The sequence below is a fragment of the Falco rusticolus genome, chromosome 14, assembly GCF_015220075.1.
Source record: "Falco rusticolus isolate bFalRus1 chromosome 14, bFalRus1.pri, whole genome shotgun sequence".
Lineage (NCBI taxonomy): Eukaryota > Metazoa > Chordata > Aves > Falconiformes > Falconidae > Falco > Falco rusticolus.
In genome coordinates this window covers 3,985,106-4,012,553 of record NC_051200.1, presented here as the reverse complement: position 1 = coordinate 4,012,553, position 27,448 = coordinate 3,985,106, and the positions used below count along the sequence as shown (strand labels likewise).

Sequence of the window (27,448 nt, the reverse complement as noted above, 5' to 3'; positions counted from 1 at the left end):
GTATGTTCATATATCAGTTTATCCACATTATGCATTTCATCAGTGAAATATAAAAATTCAATGTTAGGGTTTACTTGTTTGGTTATTGCGCAGCACCTTGCATAATTAAACAACCTCCAAAAGCATAAAATTAACAACTGACTAAAATAAATATATTATGATTTATACCCGAAATAAGAAAAAAGTCCTGCAAAAGCAGAGATTACAGTTTCAGTAATGTACTCACTGGTCACTGTTAAATATAATAGTATTAATAAGAAGAGGCAAAGCTTCAGGCATGGCCAGTTTCCTTGCCTTTCCCCTGTCAGTGCTTAACACTGCTCCTCAAACTCTGCAAAGCACCTCCACACAAGCTAACTGGCAGCAAGCTATTCACACACTTAAATGCTTCAGTGCATCTAAGTCACCATGCTCAGCACCTGGTAACACTGAGACCCAACAGGTGACTAAAGCTGGCACTGGCTGGAGAAGTCCTGCTACCTCCTCAGAAGTGCGAGCTGAGCAGCACTGATGTTCCCTGTCACCTTTTCCTCTGAACCTGCTTGTGCCTAGGTCCAGCTAGTCTGACCCTAAGCAGAAATCAGCTGAAACACCAAATAACTTAAGATGACATAGCCTACATAGGAGCAGAAATGAGAAACCAGGAGTTCATAAAACCAAGGCCTGTGCCCAGATCATTAAATCACAGTGCTTTCACCTCTGGAAGTTATTAGGTTTTTTTATCTTGCACAAAATCTGAGGAGTGGCGTATCCTCTTGAGGTAGAAGAAAAGCCATTCACAGCTATTTCACAGACGTGACCTGTGCAGTGTACGGTTATGACAAAGAACGAACAGGCAGGCAGTCACACATTGGATTAAGCAACAATGATCTAAAAATCCAAAACTAAGTCTCACATATTGCTTTCATATAGGACCTGGTAAGAGCCTGCCTGAACCAGAAGTGGAAATTCATGCCTTTTAATTTTATTCCTGTATTTCTGAAATAACAGGCCACTTTTGGTGCACACTGTCACTTCCCTGACTCAGGGAGAAAAAGGTGGATGTTAAAGAAGCCATAAATAGTATCTGCCAGTGCTCCCTTTTCTATTACGTTGACTTTGATTCAGCTCCCTGCAATTAAGGGGAACAGGAGAAAGACAAATAAAATTATCCCAGCTGTTTGTGGCCAACAGACCTGGCCTCCCAGCTGAGAGCTCTTTGTGCTGCTGAGAGCGTCTCCAAGCAACCAGCCCTTGCAGCTGCCAGACTACAAAAACGAAGCGAAAGCATGACTTACAGAAAGGAAGCACATGTAAAGGTTGGGACTGAATCAATCTCCGCTTTGTCTCCTGCCTAAATACGGCACCAGATACAAGAAGAGATCACCCTGAATGGATCTCACCCACTGAGGGGGCAGAACCCGGATACTTATGTTGTTTTAGAAGCCAGACCCTTGGAGTACTAAACCCAGATATCCTGTAAACTATATCTGGATGCAATGAGAAAAAGAGGGATTGAGTCTGTTACGATGCTATTGAGACTTAGTATTCTTCATCAGTCTTAGCTGGTGGTCCAAAAAGCAGTAGAAGGTGGCCCACAATACAGCTGCCAGAATGACTGTATTGTCCCAGTTGTAAGTCAAACCCACATATAAGTGAAGTGGAGGTGAAAAAACATTGTCTGATAATTGAAACAATATGGCAAGGAAACCAAAGCAAACATGCAAATCCCCATGCACACAAGTATGGAATGAATAAAATGGGAGGGGGAAAAAATGGAAAGATAAATAAACACTCAAACTGTGTTTTACTGATCAGTATAGCAGTGTTAAATGTTCGAAAACTGTTAGAAACAGGTAATAAATTCTTCCTACGGAATCTAGGCAGTCATTTTTAAAGAAAGGGTTGAGAAACCCTGACTGATATCATCCCTCCAGCTCTCGGCAGTCTGAGTTTTACAAGTGAATCATCTTCTGTTTTACCAAAAACCAGCTAAGCCAAAAATGTGTGAAAACTTTACAAACTTCAACATTAAAGAGAAATTGACAAAGTCATTTCAGCATCCCTATGAGTTTAAATGTGTCAAGGCACACCTGTCTGAAAAAATTAATTGCCTTAACCTAGGTCACCCACTGCAGCTGAATCTAGGATTCATGCCAGGCACCCTGAGACCCACTCTTGCTGCTTGAATACCCGAAGCACCCTGCCTCTCAATCTGTGACAGAAGATATCTCTTGTAGCAACTATTTTTTAAAAGTCTTTGGTGAGCTATGCTTAGAAGAAAAAAAAAAGTTGGGTTTCACCAGTATTAAATATTACAAGATCTGTAAATTAGTGCTCAGTGTATCCCCTTTCAGCCCAACTTTATTTTTCCTTGTTTACTGTCCATTTTACACTAAATTAACACTTCACACATGCAACTGGAAACAACCCAAACAATGAATGTCAGGATCAGATGGCATTTTTTCCAGCATCTATTTTCTGGAAGAAAAGCATTCTGTGGAAACAGCGTAAAATGGAGCACTTCTGCACTGTTTGGCACTAAATCGCTACCTGCTGCCAAAAGCAGTGCAAAAACTTCATGAAGAAGCTTATGATATGGATAAAAATTCAAGGAAAAGCAGACATTTCAAAAACTGTTCTCCATTTTGAAACTGCAAGAAATGCCAAGATTGTAAAGATCTCCGTTGCTTTACAGTGCTAAAAATAACATTCGCCAACAACTCTGTTGAGGCTCTTATACAAAATTCAGCCAGCCTGCTGGCTTTCCTTTTGATTACAAAACGTACACATCATTTTGCAACTGTGACTAGGGTTGTCTAAAATGAAGCAAATCCCCAGTACCATTTACTCTCAAAGTATTAAAATTCACTAGAAGCAAAAAGATGCCTCAATTTTCAGCTGGTATTAAGAGATGTAAGTTCTTGTTTCTAATCCATTATGAAGGGCTTTCAAGTAGGCAAGAATAACATTCTTAGCTCCTAATGTTGGCTATCTAACTCAACTCTTTCATACACTTAATTTACACGTAATCCTGCAGCGTGCCAGCAGTTGATAAGGTTCCTGATATGTGCACACTGGAGAAAGGTAGTTTAGTCCTCTTACTGCCTTTCTGGAGAGCTGAGCTCCATGATGGAAAGCTGCTCAGGTTTAAGGTTTCAAACAAATTTTTTGCTGTTCTACAGATGCTTCTCAGTAATTTGTCCCCAAATAATTTATCTGCTAGGTTTAAAATTCTTGACAATGTTGAAATGGCTGCACTGCATTTTGGCTTGTTTCCATTATTAACATACTTCACAGGCTCTTGTAAATACTAGGTGGTACAGAAGAAGGGTGAAGGATGTAATTTTTATCTCCACTCCAAAGATACTATTTTGTATCTGTAAAGACAGTGCAAAAGCTAGACGTATCAAAGAAGTGGTTGACAGAAGTTACAAATCCTGAGTTAATGGCTGTACAAAACACCTGACTGAAGAATAGACAAGTACCTACACATCAAGAGCAAGATTTTTACAAGCACTGTATTTTGTGCTCCTAATGTAAACAGCAGGATCACCCCATGCAGTTTTGACAAACCTGTTTCAAATGTTCCACCACGCAGTGGGATGATGTGTCACCTGTCTATACAAAGTTACAGCATTCCCCATCTGTAGAGCTACATCTATAGCTCCTCTCAACATCTTTGCATAACTAGACACCTTGAACCTCCAAAGGAAGTTAATTTACCAGGTGTCAGGTCATCCTGAAACCCTAGCCACAGGCAAACTCTGTTTCATACATGCAGGCACAAAACCATACCAAGACTTAACAGCCATGGAAAGCCACGTAAGCCTGGGTGATTTAGCACTAAACACTCCATAGTATGCACACTGACCATTTGTAACCTACTGCATGCTCCACCAAAGTCCCAGTTATAACAGACTGCATTAACAAATGAGTTACCAAGCACCTGCATGAGCTGCCCCATCCCTTCTAGTTACTTCAAGAGAAGACAGGAGACCTGCAGGGTAACACAGTCACTGGAGAAACTTCTTATTTACTTCCATATTCTGAGACACATTTGAGAACGTGGAGAGCTGAAGTGGAAGGGTAAACGTAATACAGCAATATTTTTAAAAGCTGTTCCTTTCTGTCTGAATTTTGAATGCATACCATATGCTTTAGCATGTCATTTTGATTCTGTGCTAAGATATTCTTTACTAGCCTGCCTCACCAAGACCAATCCTCTCTGAGGAACAGTTATTTTTAGTTTAAAAGATAAGTGTAATTTCTAGCAATGTGTGCTGCTTTGCACTTATGATCATCCATTACACTGCCTGTTCACCTCTGTAAGTCTGTCAGTTGTCTCCCAACTTTCTTTATTACAGTAATCATTTCATTGTCTTCACCAAGTACTTCTACCTCTAGATCACTGAAGACAGTAAAAGCCACTTGTATCTTGATACTTCACTTTTACTCTGATAAAAGTTATTTCTACCCTAATTTCTTCTAAACCTGTTTTCCATCTGTGATAATATTTTCCCTTCTTATTACTGCTTCAGGTTCCTTAATAGGTTCTCAAAGGAGCCTTTCCTCATGATTTTTTGAAGTTCAAATGTCCACCGGATCTCCACTATCCATGATTTTATTTGTTCTGTTATTCTATACTAATAGATCATCAAGGTGAAAGCTTTTCTTGCAGAAGTTATGTTTATTCACACCTTGCTATGTCACACTGTGTATTTCACAACTTGTAACTTTCACTTCAGTTGATTTATCTAGTACAGAAGCTGAGTTTCCTAGTGGATTTTCACCATCGGACATACAGAGGAGAACAGGTACACCTGTCAGTCACCATTCCTGCCCTCTGTTCTTCTTTCAGCAATATTATGGGCATGAGGGAGTGAGGAAGGGCACAAGAGATTGTGTCAAGAGCACAGTGGTACAGCAATAGCTTGAAGCTTTCACAGAAGCATGCACACACTGCAAGGTGCTTTCCTAAACCAATTAGTTTTTCCTGTTCAGAGAACTAGAATGAAAGACAGACATCTGTAGCCATAAGCTATTCTCCCAGTAGCACAGTTAGCCTGGCTAGGTGTTCCATGTGGTGGCTTGAACTGGTCCATCACAACGAGGGAGCGATGTCCACAGCAAGGCAGTAAGTAGCAACCCCAGAGCTGTGGGCCCTGGCAGCCGCAGGGGACTGAGTACCAGATAAGCAGCACAGAGCAGATGGTGAGGGCAGGGGAGCCCGAGGAAGGAGCCCGGAGTCCTGCTCTCCCCTGCTGCCCTGCAGGCTCACTGGCTGCATAATTAGTCCTGTGGAGCCAATAAAGCTTGTTGTGTTCATTGTCCACCAGATAACAGAGCTCAGACCTGGAGGACTGGAAGGACTGACCTCTCACACCAATTCTGACTGAGGCAAAATCCCCTGGAAAAATCCTTCTAATGAATGGTGCATATTATCTCTTCTTCCCCATGCCTGGTTTTTGTCCACTTGTTCATAACTGAGTCCCCCATGGGGGGGGCGGGGAGAGAGAATTAGTAAAAAGCAGGCTATATCTTACACCCACTCTAGCTGAAAAATCCTTGCTCCAAAGTATTTTTCAAGGCAAAAAAACAAGAGAAAAGCAGCACGAGCCAATGCATACAAATTTCCCATTTTAGATTATGTAGATAATCCAAAGGCTGTTAATAACATTGAGATTTGCATTCATGTCAAAGTATAGTTTAAAAGTAAGCAAACATTTTCAAAGTGCAGTTAAAGACTCCAGTAAAATGCCTTTGGTTTATTAGAGCAAGGGAAGACAAAACAGTAACGTGACACGAGGATATCGCTGTCAGAGTACAATAGTCCCTGGGATCCTGTAACTAAAGGAGAGTTTAGATTGTTTAGACAGCAAGTTGAGCTGCAGAGCTGTGTTCTGCAACACTTAGTAAAATTTATTTATACAGACAGACACACACGCATATACTCACACACCCTGCTTGTTGTTAACCAGGAAACTAGAACTACGACTATTAATTCAGAAAGACTGGCTGTACGTTCACAAGGGAGAGGGTGTGTCTTATGGCTTGGAGCAGGGAACGCTCTGGTTATTAACCTTGCTTAATTTTCCCTATTCAGTTTGAATTCAAAGCTAAGCAAATCTCCAGGAGCAGGCCTGCAATTCCAGCTTTCTATTCTAATCAATTTGCCGCAGCCCGAGAAGCCCTGAACACAAGCTGGAATAGCCCTCAGCTTTCATGGCTTGTCTGCACTTCCCCACATATGCAGGCCTACCTTAGCCAATTCTGAAAATCTGGATGGATTGGATCCAGCTTTTTTTCTCAACTACTTTAGACATACTTTTATTACACACATTTCTGTGCCAATATCTTTTGTCATCCCTGGCAGACCTGAGGGTGGATGGAAGCTGTTATCCTCTGCACATCAGCAAAGCTATCACTCATTCCCTTACTGTCCCATACAAAGGCCTCTGAATGACACTGGCATCTCGTTCAAAAGAGGAGATCAGGGGGCTTTTCACAACCCCTCATGCTCAGCCTTTGCAACAGATTCCTTAATACTTAAGCTCCATCAAGATGCACATCCTACACAGAAAAAAGAACAATCACTGATTCAGTTCCGTAAGCAGCTTCAGGGACAAGAAGGAAGAAATACTGTTGTGATGGATGATAGCTCTATCGTACTGTCTTACCAGCCTCTGTTCTTAGGCCATATGCCTTCACCCACACCTAGTGTAGGCTCTTCCTAAACAAAATTGTGAAGTATGAGCTGTGCCATAACTTACCCGCTATGAAGTGAAAACAGCCTTTTGATCAAAGGCCAGTAAGAGCTGAGAAGGGAAGAAGTGGCTTCAGGCAGTCAAGAAGAGGAGGTGGAACTTGCCACAGGATGGGGAATATGTCACCAGCCACCATCAGATTCTCAAGGTGTCTCGCACTGGGTGAACTCAGGGGAGTATTCACACACTCTGTGGGCTACTGCAGGTAGGGAGGTGTGAGCAAACATACTATATGCACGATGCCACTCACAGACTAAGACTAAGGACCCTGGCACACCAGAATGAACAAGACATTTCCCCATTACAATCAGGGAAAATACACATATATTTGATTATGCTAGGTAATCAAAAGAAATAAGGAATTTACTAGAGTGCACACACTGAGGTAGACGCTCGCCCAGAAAACATCCAGCATAACCTGCTCCCTCTGGAGCAGGAGGGACTCCCATTCGCACTGGTGGGATTTCTACTTGAGCACCAAATAGGAACCAGAAACTTCGTTTCATATGATGATACAAACTAGCAATGGAAAAAACGACAAGGCTTTCTTGGCTTGTCTCAGCTCCTGATAATTCAATCTAATTTCCTTTGCTCATTTTCAGCCTATTTATTCCTAGATAAACCCTCTGGCACTACAGTGAATAATCCTCTTCTCTCCTGGGATTCAGAGTGAAAAGCGAACGTGTCACTCTGTATGATAGAAAGAACTGCCAAAATAAAGATGCTAGTGAGGACTGAATTTTTAGCATACATCTCTTTAGGGGTGTGAATAGCACCAGGATTCAGTAATAGGGGCCACGTACTTCTAGGTCACCAGGTCAGATCTGACTGCATCTTTCAATAATTTTGACAGTCTGCCATCTGTGACACAAGTAGCAGGTGTTCATGTGGATCTTGGTCAGTACAACTCTACTAGCAAGGCTTGTGTTTCTAGAAAATCAACAATTTTCAGCAAGCAGCCGTGCAACTCTGGAGCCTTAAGAGGTCAACAGATTCACCACAGCTTTAGCCAATATTTGCATAACAACAAAATGCCAATGAATACACAGCACCTAAGTCCCGCTGGACTGCAGGTATGACACCTCCTCCAGAACTTGAGGCTAAGGCAAAGCATTGGCAAAACATCCACCAGAGTTCAAGTTTGCAAGATGATAGTCTCCTCTGCTGTCTCCCCTTGCTCTGCACATGCCTTGGGGAGCTGATTGGAGACCGGGCTGATGGCAACCAGGTCAGTCTCAATGCTCACAGGAGAACAGATTTGATCAAGGCTTTAGCTGCTGAGATCAGGCTGCTTCTGCTTTAATAGTACAGGAGTTAGGATGTGCGGTGTTCCAGATAGGTCCCTTTTCACCCCAATTCTGTGCCCACAGATCTAAGTAAACAGAAGTTCACAAGCATAAGGTTTCTGAATAACTTCTCAGAAAGTCTTCTGAATATTTTATTGTATGTACGTAGATACACATTCATGGAAGCATGGCTTATTCATTCTAGCAAAGGGTAAAATCCTTAAGGGATACCTGCAGACTAATTGGTTTTGTCTGTGTTAGTGTCTAGTCACTGCTTGTATCAGGCAATGCTGAATTTCCAACTTAGACTAAGAGCTCCCTAAAGATAGAGAAATAGGCCGTGTTGTCTGGCAGTGTAAGTGACTTGGGTTCAGAAGTTCTTCAGCCCATACATTATTACTAACCTTTCTTGCATGGCACATGGTTGCTAGAGAGGAATAAGCTCGTGCAAACACTCTAAGTCAGAGTAGACTGCAAAAGCAATGAGAAGGAGTGAAGCTGGGAGTTAATCCTCACCCTGAGTGATCTACCAGGGGAGGCAGCTATGGGCAAAGACCCTGCCTGCACAATTCCTCTGGTAGTGCTTGCAATCCAGACCTGTCCTCTTGGTATGAAAATGGGAGATTTATGCAAGGCCTGCCAAATCTCAGCAGTTAACAAGAAGCACTGGGAAGAAAAGACTGAGAAAAAGATGCAAAACAGATACAGTTTTATTGTTACAGCTTTATGCAACAGGGAGGGAAGACGGGACTCTCCCCTATTAGCAGCAGCTGCTGCAGAGCCTTCTGCAGGAGGCAGGATACAAAACACCACTTGCACCCATCTCCTGCTCTTCTGTCCCATTTGCTTTGAGGCTAGATCCCAGCTTTGCAAGAACGCATGAAACTGCTTTGTTCTGGGGTTACTTCAATGCAGTTTTTCAGTATCCAAAAGGGCAGTCAATTACTTAGTCTCAAAAGGACAAGGAGTTTCTGACATCCTACCCCTCGACATGTGTAATAACGCAAACCAATTTGCTTGCTTTGTAACCTCAAACCTCATGCCTCAGGGTGTAAGTTGACTATCTCCAGGGCTCTAGAGGGAGTATTTCCCCTCTGATCTTTGAGCAATGCAGATGTTACTAGGTACATGTCATGGAGATAGTCACCTTCCTGAGCACCAATTACAGATTACAGCCATTGAAGGCATTTGTATATTTTGGTACAAACCTTGTTCTATGTTACATTGATACAATTTCATTAATGTAATCAATAGAGCTGCACTATCCTTGCAGAGTTTCATCTACTGCTAGCATTGACACTGGAACAATGAAATTTTTACTAGAGAAATATTTACTTTCCCAAAGACCTGCTTAAAATCAGTGTGGCGGCTCCAAAGTTTGGTTGGTTTCTCTAGTGCAACTTGTATGGATGCATCTAAGGTAGTTTTTTACCACTAGTGCAGTACTAGGAGTGGCTTTATCAACTGCTTTGTTGGCTTCAATGCCAAAGTCTCAACCTTTAACATGTTGTTAGCTTAGTCATTCTGCTTTTCCCTCTGTGGCTGCTGGCCTTCCTCAATGTAAATAATCTAGAATGAAATGGCAACTTCTTCTCTGGACAGGAGAGGTAGGCTGGCCTCCCAGGCATTTGCATCAGCTTTGCAAACAGAAAGATGAACTTCACTCATCACCTGCCACATGAAATCCTTATCAAAGCAAAGACTGCTAGAGGGGACCATTTCATTAAGACTAGAAATTCTTTCAGGAGCACAGTCACAAATGCCCTGACATATGAAAACGTATGTAATTTCATCTGATGAGACAGCTAACACTCAGACAGAAGTACTTTGTCTGGGCTAGGTAAAAGCCAATGAATACCATGTGTGACTTCTCCCTGTGCCTGAAGATTTCAAAGTCCAGAAGGATCACTGAATGTTATTATGGCTAAAACTACATTCAGTTCCCTGCTTGTTGACCAGAATATTTGTATTCATGTGGAACTGAAGCACACAAGCTCTCCCCGCTCTGAACTGCACCTTATTCTGCTTATTTGGTGATGCTAATTGATGGGTCACAGAATAGGGTATTTAGTTAAGACATGGCAATAGATCAGCTGGAGAAAAAAGCAGAAGGAATTCCACACTACAGAAAATATCTTAATGCTAAAGTACAATTGAACGTGCCTGATGAATTTCTGATCAATCCAGAGCATCGCCTGCTTAGCCAATCACAGAAGAATAGGACTGATTTTTGTTACTAAATACCTTCAAATATTTGCTGAACAACTTGCAGACTTCAGAATACAAGATAGGTCAAGAAAAGAGAAGTTTAATATGTATAGAAGACATTAGCTTTTACAGGTCACTTTCTTAAAAGCAGAAATGAATGCAGACAGACAGCATTTGCAAGAAAGCAGAAGATAGGCACTGGGCTTTCAGTGATGAAATCACCTCCTTTTTTCCAGAAAAAAACCTACTTATTCTACACCATGGTGAGAGAGACGCTCAAGCACAATCAGGACAGTAAATCTATACAAATACATATATATACACAAATCTATACTGAAATATACAAAAAGTATGCAAAGTCTAGCTCAGACTATTGCATTCAAAATATCTGAATGCAACTTCATCTACAGTCTCAAATTCTGATTTCTAATTTGATTTATTAATGATATGAGGCAGAAACTATCATCACGTGTTTGTAAAGTAGCCAGTGCTCCCAGGAATCCAGACTTACTTGGAACACTGGATATAACTAAGATTTTGTTTAAAAAAAAAAAAAAAAAAAAAAAAAAGGAGGAATGTACCAAAACAACTGTTTTCCAAAATGATCCACAGATCACACCAAATTCAATCCTGCATATGTATATACTAATGATATATATTACACATATATACATAACATAACAGCAGTTGTAGTCATGGAACCAAACGCTGAATTTGATCCACTGTAGTATTTGTTGAATGCACTGAATTCTTTGACCTATACCATTTCCTATAGGGCCTTGCAAGTTCAAAAGTTAAATCTCTATTGTGATTCTCTGACATGACTCATTCCTGGTCAACAATTTGAAACCCCTTTTGAGTTCAAGGGTGCCCACCAAGAGGTGATGATATACTCCAAGGAGGAAAGGAGCTTGAATACAGACAGACAAGGCACAAAGCATTACACGTATGTGCAAGACCAAGTTAAAGATATTACTTAAACACAAGATACTAATTTAGCAGTTTTGAAAGGGACGTATTTCTACAGACAACCCAAGACATAAAAAGAAACAAAATCTCCTTTAAAAAAACTAACCTCACTGTTGTTTTGAGTGCTACATTTATTCAAACACATCCCATCCAGCTCTCAATTAACTGCTTTCTCACTCCAAATGCAGGTCTTTAGTGCATAGAAATGTAATTATTTACACACCACTCTGTCATTGCCACTACTATCTGTACTTCTAAAGCATCTTGATTACTCTACTGATGAGCACCATGGAAAAGCCTATAAATAAAATAATCATCTCCCCTCGTTAAGTTACAGCTCATGGACTGAGGAAGGATAATTTTCCTTTGTACATTCCTTTTGTAAATTTTATCATTTCACAACAGAGGGAGTAACGTGCCTCTGATGACACTCAAAGAGACAGACTGTCAGAATTCTTGTCAGTACTTCAGCTTTGAGCAGCTTGCATTTTTGCATGAATATTTTCTCCAGAAAATAAAGTACCGTTTGTCAGAATTAGGTATTCAAAAACTTCTTTCTAATGTCAGAATCAGACATGCAAAAACCTCTTACAGATCACATCAGAAGGTCAGATTTTGTGGAGCAGTATGTCACGGAAACAGCAAACACTGCACCCACAGCAGAAGCTTCTAGTTCTAGCTTAAACACTAAACACGCATAGGTGGAAAATTTCAAATAAACTTATATTTTAAAAACAAACATTGAAGGAAACCTTCCAATAAAAACAAAGCCTTAGTGAACCGGGTTTGCTCTTCAGGAAGCTTCAACAATAACCGATGCAGCAAACAAAAATCAAACATTCCATTGATGTCAAATCACAAAATCTCACTCTTTTCAATAACTGCAATACTGTGTTTGCATTTGCATACGGTGAAACTCCCAGTGGTGTGTCTAACACACAATGAAATATCACATCTCATAATATGGTGAACAAGTTAGATGTGATATCTTTATTCAGACTTTAGTGAAATCACATTTCTGCAACAAAAACTGATGGTGAAGTTGTCAGGTTGCCCCAGTCAAAACAGTGCTGAATTAAGGCACCAGTCACTGGTACAGCTGTCAGAGCCGGACAGGAGGAAAACAAGGTTGCCTTTTATTTTTTTGACTCAAGAAGAGCCATGTATGGTGTGGTGTCTGCTATGGACAACAACTTGCAGTAGGAATTGTTAAAGTACATAGATCTTTGTGCCCCTTGCTCAGCTGTAGCTCCATGCAAGGCAGCCACTCCAGCAACAAACTGCAGTTCACTCCACACACACTCTAGGCAATCTGTAACTTGAAAGCAAGCAGTGTTTTCCAAATCCCCACTTAGGAATTAACACCATTTCACAGGCTGGTCCAGTCACCAGGCCAGAAGCTCCGTTCAGTTTATGAGCTGATTCAGTCTTGCCCTCCAGGCAGAGGTGGAGGGGGAAACACCATTTCCTCCTGTAACTAGCTAAAAGGTGGAGAAGAGAGCAGTTTGATGGACACTCATGGGGCATCCCTGTTTCTGCATGCCACCCAAAGCAACATATCACCTCCAAAATGCTGGCTGTTCTCAAAGAACTGAGGCAACTTACAGGTTGAGATCAAGATCCTCATTCACAACTGTGACAGCAACAGGACTCTGTGTGTCCGCATGAGTAAGCAACTGCTTTCAGGCTAGATCCATCTATTAAACCCTTTGTAAAGCTGCAGTGATTCACAGCACATGGTCCTGTGCCTATGTACGACTTCCCCAGTGAAGACAGATCACCTGACTCTCCTTCCTCTTCCCCCAGCCACTTCCAAGGTTTCCAGTACATCACTCCCTGTATCACTGCTTATCTGCATCTCGCTACTATATCCATGGACAGTCTAGCTGGAAAGTCACCCACTCATGTATGAAATATACATTTTATGAAGAAAAACTGCTGGGTTGAGACAAGTGGAAAGAAAAGCTTTGACAGGCAGATAAAATTTTTGTATACATGAAGCTAGAAGCAGCCGCTGATGTGCAGAATGCAGAGGTCGGGCCAAAGCAAGAATATCAGACAGGTGTGACACGCTACTTTCAGCTCCCAGGCAGTGCACCTGGACTGTGCAGGACACTTTATGAGCCTGTATTTGGGTTTGGAAGGATGAACACTTTAATACATAAAGTTGCATGTTAGTTGGACACATTGCCTAGGGTTGGCATAGTATTTCAAAAACCAGTATTTGAATAATTTTCTCCAGAGATAAGAGAGTTAATTTAAAGCTAGCATGCAACTCGCACACAAGAGCTGTGCTGCCTCACTCCAGAATCTGTAGCAAGAAAAATAGTGACAAAAATAAAACCATCCCTCAGTTACAGAAGACACAGAACTGTTAAATCAAGCTCAGAATCGTCTTTGAAGAATCCAGCTCTTCCCAGTCCCCAAAGATATCCTCCACATTCCTTTAAGCATTTTCATAGGTACAGCAATATGAAATGGCTTATTGCTGTGTAGCTGCTAACAAGAGACAGATGTTTCCTTCAGTTCCAGGAAAATGTAGACATGAAGCACATTATGACGACCCACTAAATATTTGTGACCCAAGTCCCTTTCTGCATGTTATCTCTTTATGCATTTTGTCAAGAAAACGCAACACAGTTCCATGCTTTTTCTGCTAATTACTGAGTTAGCCAGAAGCGCATGCTTAGATCAATTACTTTATCTTAGCAAGCATTCCTCTGAGGGCAAGGAAAGTCAAGCAACATATTTTCACTTAGCGAATCCAAAGCTTGAGATTTCTTGCAATTACTTCAGAGCCAAATCAACTGGTGGCTGTGAGCCGAACTCCCCATGTTATTTATTTAGCTAGTCCGGAAGACACGCACTGCACGCTGGCGTGCAGGATGGAGCATCTGTTTCACTCAGACGGTTGGCTGCATTCTTTACTTGATATTAATATCAGTGAAAATTTAGTAACTTAACCACTGGCATGAGAAGTCTGACTTCTAAGAGAACAGATGGTAGTGATCATGTCAGGTTAATTTTAGGTTTCAAAAATTGTTCTGAGTCAGCAAAGCCTCAAGATAAGAAAAAGAAAGAGACATAACATCTGTAAAATTTCCTACCTGTTTCCCGTCCAAGGTATACAGCTTTTTGACTACTCCTGTCTCCAGTTTTATAGCTTCAGTGATATCGGTGAGAACTTGCTCAAACGAATGGGCAGTCTTCTTGTTCAAGAGCACACGGACTGCCTTCCGGGGCTTCACCCCACTGCGGATGATGGTTACCAGCTTGGGACGCACAAAATCTTTGTTCTCTTTTGCCTGGGCGCTATTGCTGCTGGCCAGAGACTGAGGTGCTTTCTGGTTGGCAGATGTCTTCACATTGACAGACCAGTTGGGATTGACATTCTTGGTGTATTCCACCTTCTTGAAGAAGTTGTCAGACGAGCAGACGTAACTCTCCCCTTTTGAAAGAAATGAACACCAGTCTAATTCTACAGTTACTACCGTAAGACTGCTGAAAAAGTCACTATACATTCCCCCCATTCATCATGTAAATCATGAATAATTGTTTTCATTAGCGCTTCCATGACAGTTTGTTATTAAAACATTTTGTCTTATTTTAATTTTATATTTATGTTATGCTTATTTAAAATATGACTAGTATTTCCCCAAATTAAGTCAGCCAGCCATGGCTTGCACCAGCAAATACATACTACCAGTCACATGAACTAGGACTTAAAGAAGGTTGACAGTTATAAAGGGATGTAGGTACCTGAAGATGCAACTCAGCTGCCTAATAGCTCCTAAACACGAGATTATTTTATCACCTAAAATATTTTGTAAATTTGCCAGCTTCCACTCCATCTTTACACACCTAGCTACAACTTCATCCTGTTATCCCCAGCCAAGAAGATATCAACATTCATCCACAGAGTACCTTTTGTGTCATGCCTGAAAAATAAAGAAAATCTGATACTGAATAGGTCTCTACCGAAAACAGCTTTGATAAATCTAGCAGGCATAAAAAATATGCTTCATTATAATGTCAGTGGTTTTTTAGAGGACAGACCTAGTGGCAGCTGAGATAAAACACTACATGAAATACCACTGCTTGCGTTTATATGGCTGGTACCAACCAAAAATATATTAAATCCAAATTTAGACATGGTAAAGAAGTGTTACACAGTCTTGATAGTAATTCACAAAAAAGTCCTTCACTATCCCATCCAAAATTAGTTTCAAGCTTTCTCTGTAATTCACAGGATCCTATCTAAGGTTTTAAGAGCACCTTAAAGGATTTGTAGGATCTCCTTTTGGGTCTGCAAATCTGATGGATGCTAGAAGTATTATAACTAAAACGAGACTGTAAAACAGTATCCCTAAGGGAATGTAGCTGTCTAGTCTGAAATGACTCAGGCTGCTGAGCACTTGAGAATGCAATGAAAAAAAGTCAGTCATTGCTGGAGGAAAAAGCTTTTGTCTCGCCATTAGATAAAATTTTAATAGAAACTGAAGGCATAACATGGGTACCTGTAGAATCTTATAGAGTTTCTTTCAGTGTTTTATGAAGCTCATCTTACAGAACAAAGTTCTTCAAATATGATAGGTTTGAAATCAAAATATAGATGTAACTATTTTGAAAAAGAAGAAAAAAAAATCTTTCTTCATATAAATAGACTGGCTGCATTTCCTTATTTGTCCCTACTGCAGATGCCAGGGCCTGGACATCTTTGAAAAGCCTACCCAACATCTGAGTCTGGCTTTCCATCACAGGATTGCTAAGGCAGAATGTTACATTCAATTGGCAAAGGTGTAAATATGGATTTCCAAACAGCCCACTGATTTCTACAGAATTTTATGTCCCAAGCATGTGATGCATCCAGTATAGTGTTCATGTAGTTGTCCTTCTGCTGACCAAAATGCATTTTTGGTGAAGACACTGAGACAATCCCTTCACAGAATGTATGGTGAGACCACTAACAGGTACACAAACAGAAGGCTTTAATAGGCTTAAAACAACAGTCTGTGTAGTATTTATGTCCTTATTAATGCCAAGTGATGCATGTCAGAAGCAGCTATAGAAAAGACACAGGATGCTAACTTTTTCTTAACCCTGATTTTGTACCCAGTTTGCCAGAAAGTGATGTGGACTTGTGGTGCTTACATCACCAACTGCAGCCTTGCTCCATCTGCCCAAGTGCATAAAACGAACAAAATCAATTATCAACAGGAAGCAGATACTGTGTTTTCCCTTCTGAAGATGGAACAGAAATACAGAAGGGCGAAGAAAGCTAACACGGGTTATGACGAACACTGTCAGTTGAGCATTTTACCAACTAGTGTACCCCAAACTAATGCAATAATTCCAGCAGCGGGTTCTGGTGGTGTGAACAATAAAAAAAATCTATATTTGAGGCATGTGTGCTATCAGCAAAACTCCTCAATAAACTGACCATGTAGTACCTACAGCTGAAGCTCCTTAATTCCTTCTATTCCTTAAATCTGACTCAATTGAAACATAAAGATACCCCACAGAGTACCATACATTATACAGAATTCCCACTGGAGATACTGTTTTCCAGAAGCATTGAATACTTTAAATCTTTCTGATTAATAAGTGATAAGTTGTGGTTTACTTATCTGCTTCAGCCAAGCAACACCTGGCACGGAGGGGGCCTATGCTTCTCTCCAGTTTCACAACTGAGTGTGAAGTGCAGCAGGGGGAGTTTGAGATGCTCACAGGGAATTAGCCACCCTAAGAACCTGAGCCCTTCCAAGCCCATAATCCCTGGGCAGCAGAGCCCTTATAAGCGTGCTCAACAGAACTGTAGCATTATCCTTTGAGAAAAGGGATTTCTATGTTTAAATGCAATGCTAGGAATAAGTGATTTGAATACTATCCTCATCCCTGCCCTAGGCCCGCCTGTGGAAGGTCCTGACTTCACCTGCATCTCTGCTTCCCTACCTGAAAAACAAATTAGCAATATCTGCCGCTGAAGTGTTGCAAGGCTTGACTTTCATCTGTGTGCACATGATACTGTAGGGCAGAAGATGCCACCATGAAAGAAAGTGTATATTTGTACCGTGTTCTATGAACACGAGGTGTTGCAGTGTGTTTTCCATTAATAAGTTCCACGTTTTAAAGTATGTGGAAAAGATTATTGGTCTGTTTACTACAGTACTATTACTCTTACTTCCATCTGATTCATTTGAAATTCATCACTCACACCATAGCTGTCTGGTGTATTTACAACAGCATACACCAAAGGTAATAGTGGTATGAAGGCAACACTCATTCTCCTAGGCTTTGTTTCCACAAATGTGGTATTGGGTTATATATACATAAGCCTTTCAAATTATGCTCACAGTCAGAAGTGGAAAATGTAATCTGCCCTTTCTCACATTGATTCATTTAACCCAAATCCTAGCAAATATTTTATTGAATTCTAAAACTGGACAGAAATTTCCTTGGAGTGACAATTCAGAAACGCAGTTCAGAACAGCGGCTCTTCTCAGCATCATTTCTGCAGTTGTAGCAGGAAAACTCCTGAAAAAAAGAGCTTTTCTTTCCTTCTTACCCAACCTAAAGATGTAAGCTGAAGCGATTTAAAAACCACTTCAACTGATGTCTTCCCAAACTCAGTTTACGGCCCTCAAAATAATAGCAAAATTATCATTCAAGTTCCTCGGTGAGGCACATCCCTTTTACCATTTGGCAGCCAGGAACACATACTATTTCATTTACCACTGCTGGGTTTTACCCAAACCTCACCATGAGGTGGTAGCAGGGTTGGGCAAGCATGGGCAGGAGACTTGTGAACTTTCCAGCTTTGAAGATGTGTACTGTGGCCAGAAGATCATAGAAGAGAGAGATCTTATGGGAATAGTGCTACCACAGAAAGAGCAGTTTCTTGGTTTCTCTGCTACATCCACCTATGCTAAGCCTATAATGAGAAGTCAAGGTGTCCAATTTTGCCAGTCAAAGACACATAACTGATAGACCCAGCATGGTTGCAGAAGACGTGCACAGCATAACAGAAGGAAAGGGGAGGGAGAGGGTATAAGATTTTGACAAAAGCAAAAGAAACAACTCCAAGAATTATATTGCTCCCCAGCCTAAGCATAAAAATCTGTGCACAAATATTTTCAGGAACACGTCTTTAGACAGCAAGCAGCTGTGTACATGTGTAGAAGTCCAGCTATAAGCCATGAGAAGGTATGATGAACAGCCACGTCATTACTTCCAAACAAAATCCCAGATGGGAGACCCAAAGAGACACATTCGTGCATTGGGGGTGGAAGGCTTTTGTAAGAGTGAGAAGCATCACCCCGACAAGATCCAACCTGAAGCTGAACGCCACACTATGGGCAAGACACCAATGGTGCTAAGGACAGCATTTTTTAAGTGCAGAGCCAGGTCAGCGCAAAGTGCCCTTTCTGCACTGCAAAGCCAAAGCCCTGCAGGATGATGTGCACTTGTCATCATGCCAGCATGCTCCAGAGGTGTCACAATTTCTATCATGCCACCAAACGAGCCAAGGCATTTATTTATTCCTTCTATCCTGCCCTCAGCAATAGATGGACTGACTGTAGACCTTTACCTTCAGTCATGATCAGCATATTTGCTATTTGAAGCCATGGCTTGTATCACACTGAATTACTCTGCCTACGCATTACTGTGCTACCAATTTGATAGAAGCACAAGGTGATTATTCAGCTTCTAAAGAAGGAATGATCTCAGCAAAGATAAGGTTTGCCTTAGAGAAGGTTTCTTAGAAAAACTCTAAGCTCAAGATGAGTGCTAATCCTTCAGTCCTGTTACAGCAGCTCCTTGTGACAATACTAAAAATGACAGGCTGTACTTTCAGAAAAAGTTATCCTTTCCCAGCATGCAGCAGCAAGTTTTCAAGTATAATGAACTGCGGGCAGAAGCCCCATGAGAAAAATCAGGAAAGCTGGATTGAGGCCATTTTGAAAGTGTAAATTTCCAAAAACAGTCTCTGTGGGCTGCAGTCAATTATTTCGGTTGTTAACTCTGCTTTTGCAAAGTTGAGATGGTGCTACTATGCCCAGCTTTCATGTTTCATGGCGTTTACTATGACTTCAATAGGAATTAAGTAGATTTAACACCTTGCAGAGTTCATTCCATACAGTGTTAAAGTAGGCCTTTAGTTTCAAACACATTAACTTCCTGCTACTTTATGCATTAAAAAGGATCTTTGCCGCAAGACCTACTCCACTGTGGCAAAATGAATTCTGGAAGAGCTTCCTTCCTTTGGCTCTTCCACAGGGAGCTCTTCTTTGAGAAAAGCACCTCTTGTTCTGTTGAAAAAGTGAAAGAAATGTGTGATTACAAATCACCTTCAAAATCACATGATGCCCATAAAGCATGTATGGGACCACACCAGTCCCAATGTGACAGCCAGGATGAGCAAGCAAATACAACAGAACCAGAAGGATAAGTGTCGTTATATAGGATGTGATTAGCCAAGCTGTCAGGACAACAGTCATAGAAAACAATGCCACAGGTATCAGTAGTGGACTACATGAATTTCACTTTTGCAGGCAAACTGGAAGATGCACACATTGGGTGGAGATTGCAACATACTTCCTATAAGCCCCTTGGTCCCAGCACACACTGGCCTCTGTACAGCACCAGGGTGGAGTCCCTCCTATGATTACTTTAAACACTCCTGGACAAGATTTTGGAAAAATTCCCCAGGGCATGACAGGATACAAAGAGCTTGGAAACACTCTCTGAAATATCTCACACAGCCCAAGTATGTTTGCAATGAAACCCCACTGAGCAAAACAAAATCATGTTCAGCTTTTTCTTATGTTTAATCTGAGGCAAGAACAAAATTCAGACAACTAGCCCAACACAGGAGAAGGGCATAGATCCACTCTCGGATGGGCCCTCTGACCACAATGCAAGGGGGGCTGTGCCTAACAGCCTGAGCATACCAGGAGCTCAGAAGGAAGGAGTTCTACAGCTTCAACAAATGTCGAGTCTCCCAAGTTCTAGTTTTAATCCATGTCTGCATTTCTGACTTTACTGACCACCTCTAATCCATGCTATATTTGTATTTGATGGGTGCATTTCCACATGTATTTCTGACCCTGACCACACACAGCAAGGGATGCTTAATTCACATGAAACCATGCACTGACTAGAAGCAGGTCCAAAGTCCGCTTATAATAAAATACCTGAAAGATACAAGTACCTCCAAACCAATGACCAGACCCTGAAAAGGGCTCAGGAAGGGAATGAAAGCAACTGAACAAAAAAGCTCAGAGCTCTGACTTCCATCTTTGTCTGTGGACTTGTGGACAAACAAGTCAGACTGCTTTTCTGCATCTCAGCTCCTCATCAGTAATAATCCCTTCTTCCACCTTGAAACTTCAGACCATAATCTCCCCAGTCCAGAGCTCTCCTTACAGATTTAAATATTGCCTTGCACAGCAGGACGCCCCATTTAGTTGGGGTCTCAAAATACATTGTGAAAAATGTCTTACCTTTACAAGTGGGGAATTTGGCTTCTGGGAAACTATCAGTCCCTCCCTCCAGAGAAACAAACCAGTCTCCACTAGTACTGAGATGAACTGGGAGCTGCAATTACTTCAGCAGCTAGGAGTTTGCCTTGTGCCTTTCCCTCACTTTCAAGTTACACCTCACCATCCCTTTCACTATGCCAAGAAACTGCTAGTGGGGCCACATGGGAAAGCAGCAAAATTATGAAGTAAACTAAAAAAGAAAAATCTTTTAACCCACAAAGAGCAAGCTGCAACCTGAGTTTGGAACACGTTGCCAAGAACAGAATTTCTTAAGTCATCTTTGCTGCTGAAGTCAATGTGTAACATCAGCTTCCACCCTTATCCAGCCCCTCCATTCAAAAAGAAAGCCATCAGAGCTGAGGCAGGGAGAATCTGCAGTCTCATCACAATGTGTCTACAACATAAAGGCTTAAAATGAACCAAGGAACAAAGTACCCTGTCCAGATGTCAAAGGCAACTAGGTTTTAGTAGAAACTTGGATGATAATGTGAGATGCTCTACTATCAGCTTGAACAAGGTTTGAAAAGATGGCATATGACTTCTTTAGTATTTTTCATATTCAAGTTTTCTCACAGCACAAGGCACAGAATTAATGTTACAGCAGTGGCTCACCAATAATCTATAAAGGCAGCTTCATGTATTGACTTCCTAAAGCCTTGGTTACTTGACCCAATTATAATATGAAAGGGAATAAAGATCACCTGGTGCTCTTTTCAAAGATTTTACTTATTGACTAAAACCACCATGACAGAAGTAGCACTTGGGCCCAATATCCACTCCTGACTCAGCCAAGAGATTATGCAAGTGGGAGATGCTGTCAGCAATTTACCTGCAGTCAAGACCAGCTGTAACAGTGCAGTAATAGGAGACTGTACTGCATTAAACTAGCATATAGATTAAGAAGGAATACAGTCCTAATCAATGGCAGCATGTGCATAATTTATGAATTCATTAGAACTGAATGCTGAAAATAGGGAGTCAAGATTAAGACAATGACTACAGTAATGGAAGATGGCCATTATAGTGAAAGGAGGGAAAAGAAAAATGGAACAAGTGCATTTTCAGAGAAGGACATTGGGAGACATGGACATAGACAGCTCTCTGGTACAGAAGGCAGTATGAAAAAACACAGCCAGTGACAGGTGAGGAAGAACTCAGCAGGCAGCAAAGAGCACCTCTGTGACAGAGTCGTGGTGGCCTTCCAAAACATGAGGCTTTAGGATTCAGTACAGGAAAAGACCAAGAGACACATCCCAACTGGCAACTAGGAGTGATGTGGCCAAAGAGTAAGAGAGAATTCCCAATCTGTCCAAGAAGGAACAGGTGAAGTAAAACATCCATCCAGAACCTTGAGAACAACCCTGAATGCTGAGTCTGGAGACCAGAAGGGTTATTTCCAAGTCCTATTTAATTAGCAGCACACCAAGTAGGTTTTGTTCACCTGAAATGTCTGTCTCAAGGATATTGGTACTGTGCAATATCATTCTCTGCCCTCCAGAAGTACATTCAGACTACACCGTAAAAGCACATTTTTAAAGTCATGCAAAAGTAATCAAGTGCTTAGAACATGATATGAAATATTATCAGTAATTCACCAACTTTTGCAATCAAACTATTGAGATGAGCCGAGCCTCTCTGATTACTTCTTTTCCTGGGTTCTACTTGTTTATTGGAAATTACAATTATAAATTAGTCACATTACAGCGACTAGAACTAGTTTATTTACCCTCAGTCTCCAACCAGAAAGCTAATTTATATGGCAAACATATACTGTTTGTGTATGTACTGTTCTTGTATGTCACAGCACAATTACTCTGAAGTTCAGCTTTTCCATGTGTGTACCTAGCACAGTTAGACAAACACCCAGGCTAACAGCACACTTTACCACTAGGTGGGTTACAACCATGGTATTATAAATCAAAAGCAATGTCTTTCCCAGATTGCTTTTCTACAACAAATGCATAGGCCATCCCTAGAAATATTGACAGTTTAACAATAACAATATTCCCAAAACAGCATGCAGATCTACTTTTGCGTTTTCAAACACTGGATTCCTTTGTTTTGACTCTACTCAGATTGTATTTTCCTAGTTGATGTGCTGCTGAGGACCCAGCCACACAGACAATCCTATTTTTGTTTTAGTGCCATTTCTTCAGTGCTATTTCCAGTTATCATTTTGGCCAAATGCCAGCATCTCCTGCCTGTACCTTAACCAATAAAAGATATTTTCAAGAACTAGGTACCTTCTTACCTGCAGCAAACCCCAGTGCAAAGCAGGTATAACTAAAGGTCTCTTCACTTCACTGACAAAAAGCAGGAAGAGTATAAATGGAGGAAGAGTATTAAAAGAGAATAAAGAACTGCACTTTCTCCTGTGGAGTTATTCCTGAAGATTTACATAAAACCTAGGACAAGCAGAACTGAGATGTGTCATTAGAGAAAGGCTGTGGCCATATTAAGAGATCAGAATGAAACATGGCAGAATCTCTAAAATTAAGGGAGGCCACACCTCCGTTTGACAGCTGTAACTGGGCTGAGAATAACTCCACTAAGGACTGCGTCATCTCTCTGAAAGGCAGCAATTTCTTCCCAGTAAAACTCCTCTATGGAAACCAATATTTATTCTGTGTGCTTGTCCCTACGAAGTATTTTGGGGAAACGAGTATCCCACTTGACAGATCAGGAATTCTAGGGAGAGATGCTTTAGTCAAGGTCACACAATGACTCACTGCTGAGGCTGCCCCTGCAGTTCAGTGGCTCACACACTCACATCCATTGTCTTTTATTGAAGGCAAAACCCTTGTGGATTTTCTGCAGCTGACCAAATCAGCCAGGTCATCTGCTTGGGGGAAAACATCAAGGAGCAGGGAAGAGTAACTCCCCTCCTGCAACAGTAATCAGGACATTCCAGTTCCAAACAAAGAATAGAATATCTGAATTGCTCAGGGAAGAGAAAAGCAGGGTGGCTGCGGGTGTCCCCTGTGCGGGTGTCCCACTTGGGTTTGCCACCAGCAGAGCCTACCCACGGCCATGCCTTGGGCAAGGAAGTAGGACTGACCCTGAAGCAGTTTCATCCTGGGGGTCCTGCTGCCACTCCCCGAGAAAGGCAGCACCCCCAGCAGCAGCCCACTGCTGCAGAGGGAGCTCTCCAGGCACAGGCAAGGCTGGCAGCTGAGCTCCACAGCAGTAAGCCTGCCCCCAGATCACCCCCTCCAGAGGGCAGGAAGATTGATTTTTGACTCATCCTTCACCCCACAGTCCAAGTGGCACTCAGGAATAGGCACACCAGCACCCTTTCCAGATACAGGGGTACACTCAGACCTGCCACGCAGGGGATGCCTTCCCACACTCCCCCACAGACCTACTGCAGCAGCCCACCCCACCACACACAGTCCTGGCAGAAACACTCCCCAGTACGCCCCCTTACACACACAATCCCATCTGAACATCTCAATACACCTCCCTTCCATACAGACACTGCATGAACCATATTCAGATGCAGCAGATGAACTCCCAACGCCCTCTCCACACACACCACCTTGCAAGAATCCCCCCCAGAACTCCCCCTTAGAGATGCAGCCCAACATACCTCCACACACTCCCTAACCACAAACCCTGATGCATACCCTCTGCATGAACCCTCTCAAGGAATCCCAACACCTCCTCTGCAATTAAGCCTCCTTACACCTTCCTCCACACACATACACACGTATAAAACCACAAATTTCACCAAGTGCAACCCACCCAAAACACTCTTCTCCGTACACACACCTTGTTCATCAACTCGCCCCTCTAAACACACAGCATTAACCCAACACCCCTCCATGCACTCCCCAAACACTGTAAAAAACCCAGCACCCCACCTTCCACACACCCACCACATGCACCCCCAACACCCACTGCACGCACCCCAACACACCCCCTCCACACACACTCAAGTCCCTGACCACACCCCTACGCACACACATTGTGCACAAAGCCCTCAGAACACCCCCATACAGTGTGGGGGTGCATAAATCTCTCCCACCCCCATTACACACACTACATGAATCCCCCAGCACCCATTGTTTTTCCATTCATACCCATCCACCCCAGTGGGAAGCCCACATCACTCCTCAGCCACCCCCTGCACCCATCTGGGACATTTCCGCCCCCCCCCCCCCCCCCAGCCTGGACAGGCAGGGGACAGCCTCAGACAGCCCCTAAGTGATGGACACAGCCATGTCTAGCCAAGAGTAAGACACACCTCTCTGGCTTCACATCTGCACCCGAGAGAGCGTGCTGGGGGACACCCTGGGGGTGTCAGTCCCTGCACTGCCACCCTCTCCCACACCTCTCTGGAGGGGAGGGTGGATGGGTGCACAGAGGGGCAGAAGCATCCCCGAGCGCCCAAGGAAATGTGACCTTAACAGCAGACCCAAGTGGTGCAGCCCCCTTCCCACCCCGCCTCCTCACTGCACCAGACAGCAATGCTAATTACCTTCCTCCAGCTCATCCATGCTCCCGATCTTCCGCGACCCATCGATGGTGTAAATGTAACGGACTCCCTGAGGCAGATTAATGTTGTCGGACAGGGACCGGGTCAGGTCAGCCAGGAGAGCATCAAAACTTCGGAAGCGGTCAGAGGACACGGCATATACAATCCCCTTGAAGTAGCGGTCCCCGTTGCGATAGAAACGCACCTTCTTGGCTTTCTTCTCATTACTCAGTGCCTGTAAGGTCCTGGTTCTGTAGAAGCTACAGTGAGCACTGTGAGTGGGGCTGGGCAACCCGTTCATACGTGAGCCTCGCATGTTTCTGGACGCCTTGTCTCTTTCGTCAAAGTGTCCAAAATCAAGTTCCATAGTTTGGTGAACCCTAAAGATCTGAAGCTGAGCAGGAAGGAGACGGGGAGAGAAGAAGTGCAAAGGGACAGGTTAAGCCAAGCAGAGCCACAATGCAGAGAGAAAAATGACACTACTGCAAGAGCTGTGTCTGGAGCAGGACAGATGCATTTGGGAAGCTCCCCCTCCCCTGACCCAGATTTGTATCGATTCTGGGGGACTGAGGGTAGGAGGGGTCCTTGCATTTTGAAAGGGATCCAGCTACTGGGGGCAGGGAACACGTTTCTAGAGAGCTGGCTGCTTGTGCACCTGGGAGTTTTCAAAGTGCAGTAAATTGGGACTTGAGGCCAAAGGGGTACATGGCAATCACAACTCAGCCCCAAAAAACTCGTCCAAACACCAGTTGGCAATGAATTAAACCTCTGAGCCCTGTGAGGTTTCCTTTGGCGACAGAAAACAAGGAGATCCCAGTAAGTCAGCCCTTCAATCTGTCGAATCATGGAAGGAACCAGAGCATCTGAATGTTTAACATTAGAATAAACTGGCATTTATGAAAGAATGGTCACAGGGGAATAAGCAGTTTCTTTGTGACAGCCTGTTCAATAAGGGTTAGCAATGAGATCCAACCCACCCTTCCCCCTATCCGCAGCCCCCTCCTAGCCCATCAATCAATTCCCAGGACCAGCCTACATCTCTAAGAAGAAATGACTGGAAAGAAAAATCTGTCATTGAAACAAGGCTTTGGTAAGCTCTTTTCAGCCTCGAGTCTCCTCTGAATCGCATTTCTGCTCCCGTTTAATGAGGAGGAGAAAATAAAGGGGCTATTTCCACCCCCCTTCCAGTCTTAAGTGATTTAATTGCTGGAAGTGCCCCTACCCAAGGGACACACCGCCCCTGCTCCTCACCTTTCATTGTTCTGAGCGCGGGGGGGCTCCTACCGCAAGCGACTAGCACAGAAAAGCTGAGACTTGAGCTGACACCCAGCAAGCAGGAATTTCTGCATGGTCTCTAATTCGTGCTCAAAAGCAACCTTCTTCCCGCACTAAACCCCAACACAAAAGGAGGAGGAACCCCCAATTCTGCAATAGAAAGACCCTTCCACTCACCCAGCACAGCCAGGAACAAGCAACTCACGTATGTGGCTTGCATATTAACACAGGGCAGAAAGGGGATTTACACCGGCACTTGGCAGCCAGGTATAAATCTAGGAAAAGCTGTTGCTATCTCTTCCCCATGCCTTAGATTTGCCAGGACGAAGCTCCTTCCCTGTATTTTACAATGTCAGTGGCATGTGCGAGAAAAATCATTGTCCCTGGTCTGCAATAAAGCAGAACGTGACAATGCAGGCGATCTGCACAGAAACCCCAAGTTGGGGACATTTTCACCACAATGCTAGTTGGGGTAGATTCAGTCCGGTGTCATGCACTGAACAATGAAACATCCAAGCAACTTCAGGAACAAATCAAAGGATGCAGGGCGTTTTGATTTTAAAATGAACTGCAGATGCTGTAAGGTACTAAGAGAAAGATTCGTCCTTTCTGTCTGACATCTGTTACTTTTCTGCATGCAAGCCACTCAAAAAAGCTCTACTCACCGGTTTTCAGCGCGCAGGGTGGAGATGCTGAGAGAAAGAAAACCAGGCTCACTCTGCCTTTGTTGTCTGAGCTCCAAGCAAGAAATTCCTGCCAGGGTGGATGAGACGCCTCCTAGGTCCTAGTGCCTTGTTCCATCCCTTCACAGTAACTTTGCCTCAGTGGTTTTCAATCCCATCATCAGCCGTCTGCTTGTAGCTTCACTGTATTTGAAAGAAAAAAAAGGGTGTGTCCATTCCAGCTCTGGATATGTTAACAGATGGGTAAATAAAATGTTTAAAG

The 27,448-nt window shown here is 42.7% G+C and overlaps 1 protein-coding gene across 2 annotated transcripts in view; it reads right to left on the bottom strand.

The window, feature by feature from the left end:
* The window catches only part of DCX (doublecortin), an 85,280-nt gene extending 57,918 nt beyond the window's left edge, over positions 1-27,362 (bottom strand). For both annotated transcript variants that reach the window (XM_037408330.1, XM_037408331.1), the window contains exons 1-3: positions 27,169-27,362; positions 25,232-25,622; positions 14,317-14,657 (exon numbers count right to left, since the gene is read on the bottom strand). In XM_037408330.1, coding sequence (XP_037264227.1) covers positions 14,317-14,657; positions 25,232-25,595 — 705 coding nt within the window. In that variant the 5' untranslated portion in view covers positions 25,596-25,622; positions 27,169-27,362. The remainder of the gene's footprint in view (positions 1-14,316; positions 14,658-25,231; positions 25,623-27,168) is intronic.
* Positions 27,363-27,448: the final 86 nt, after the last annotated feature.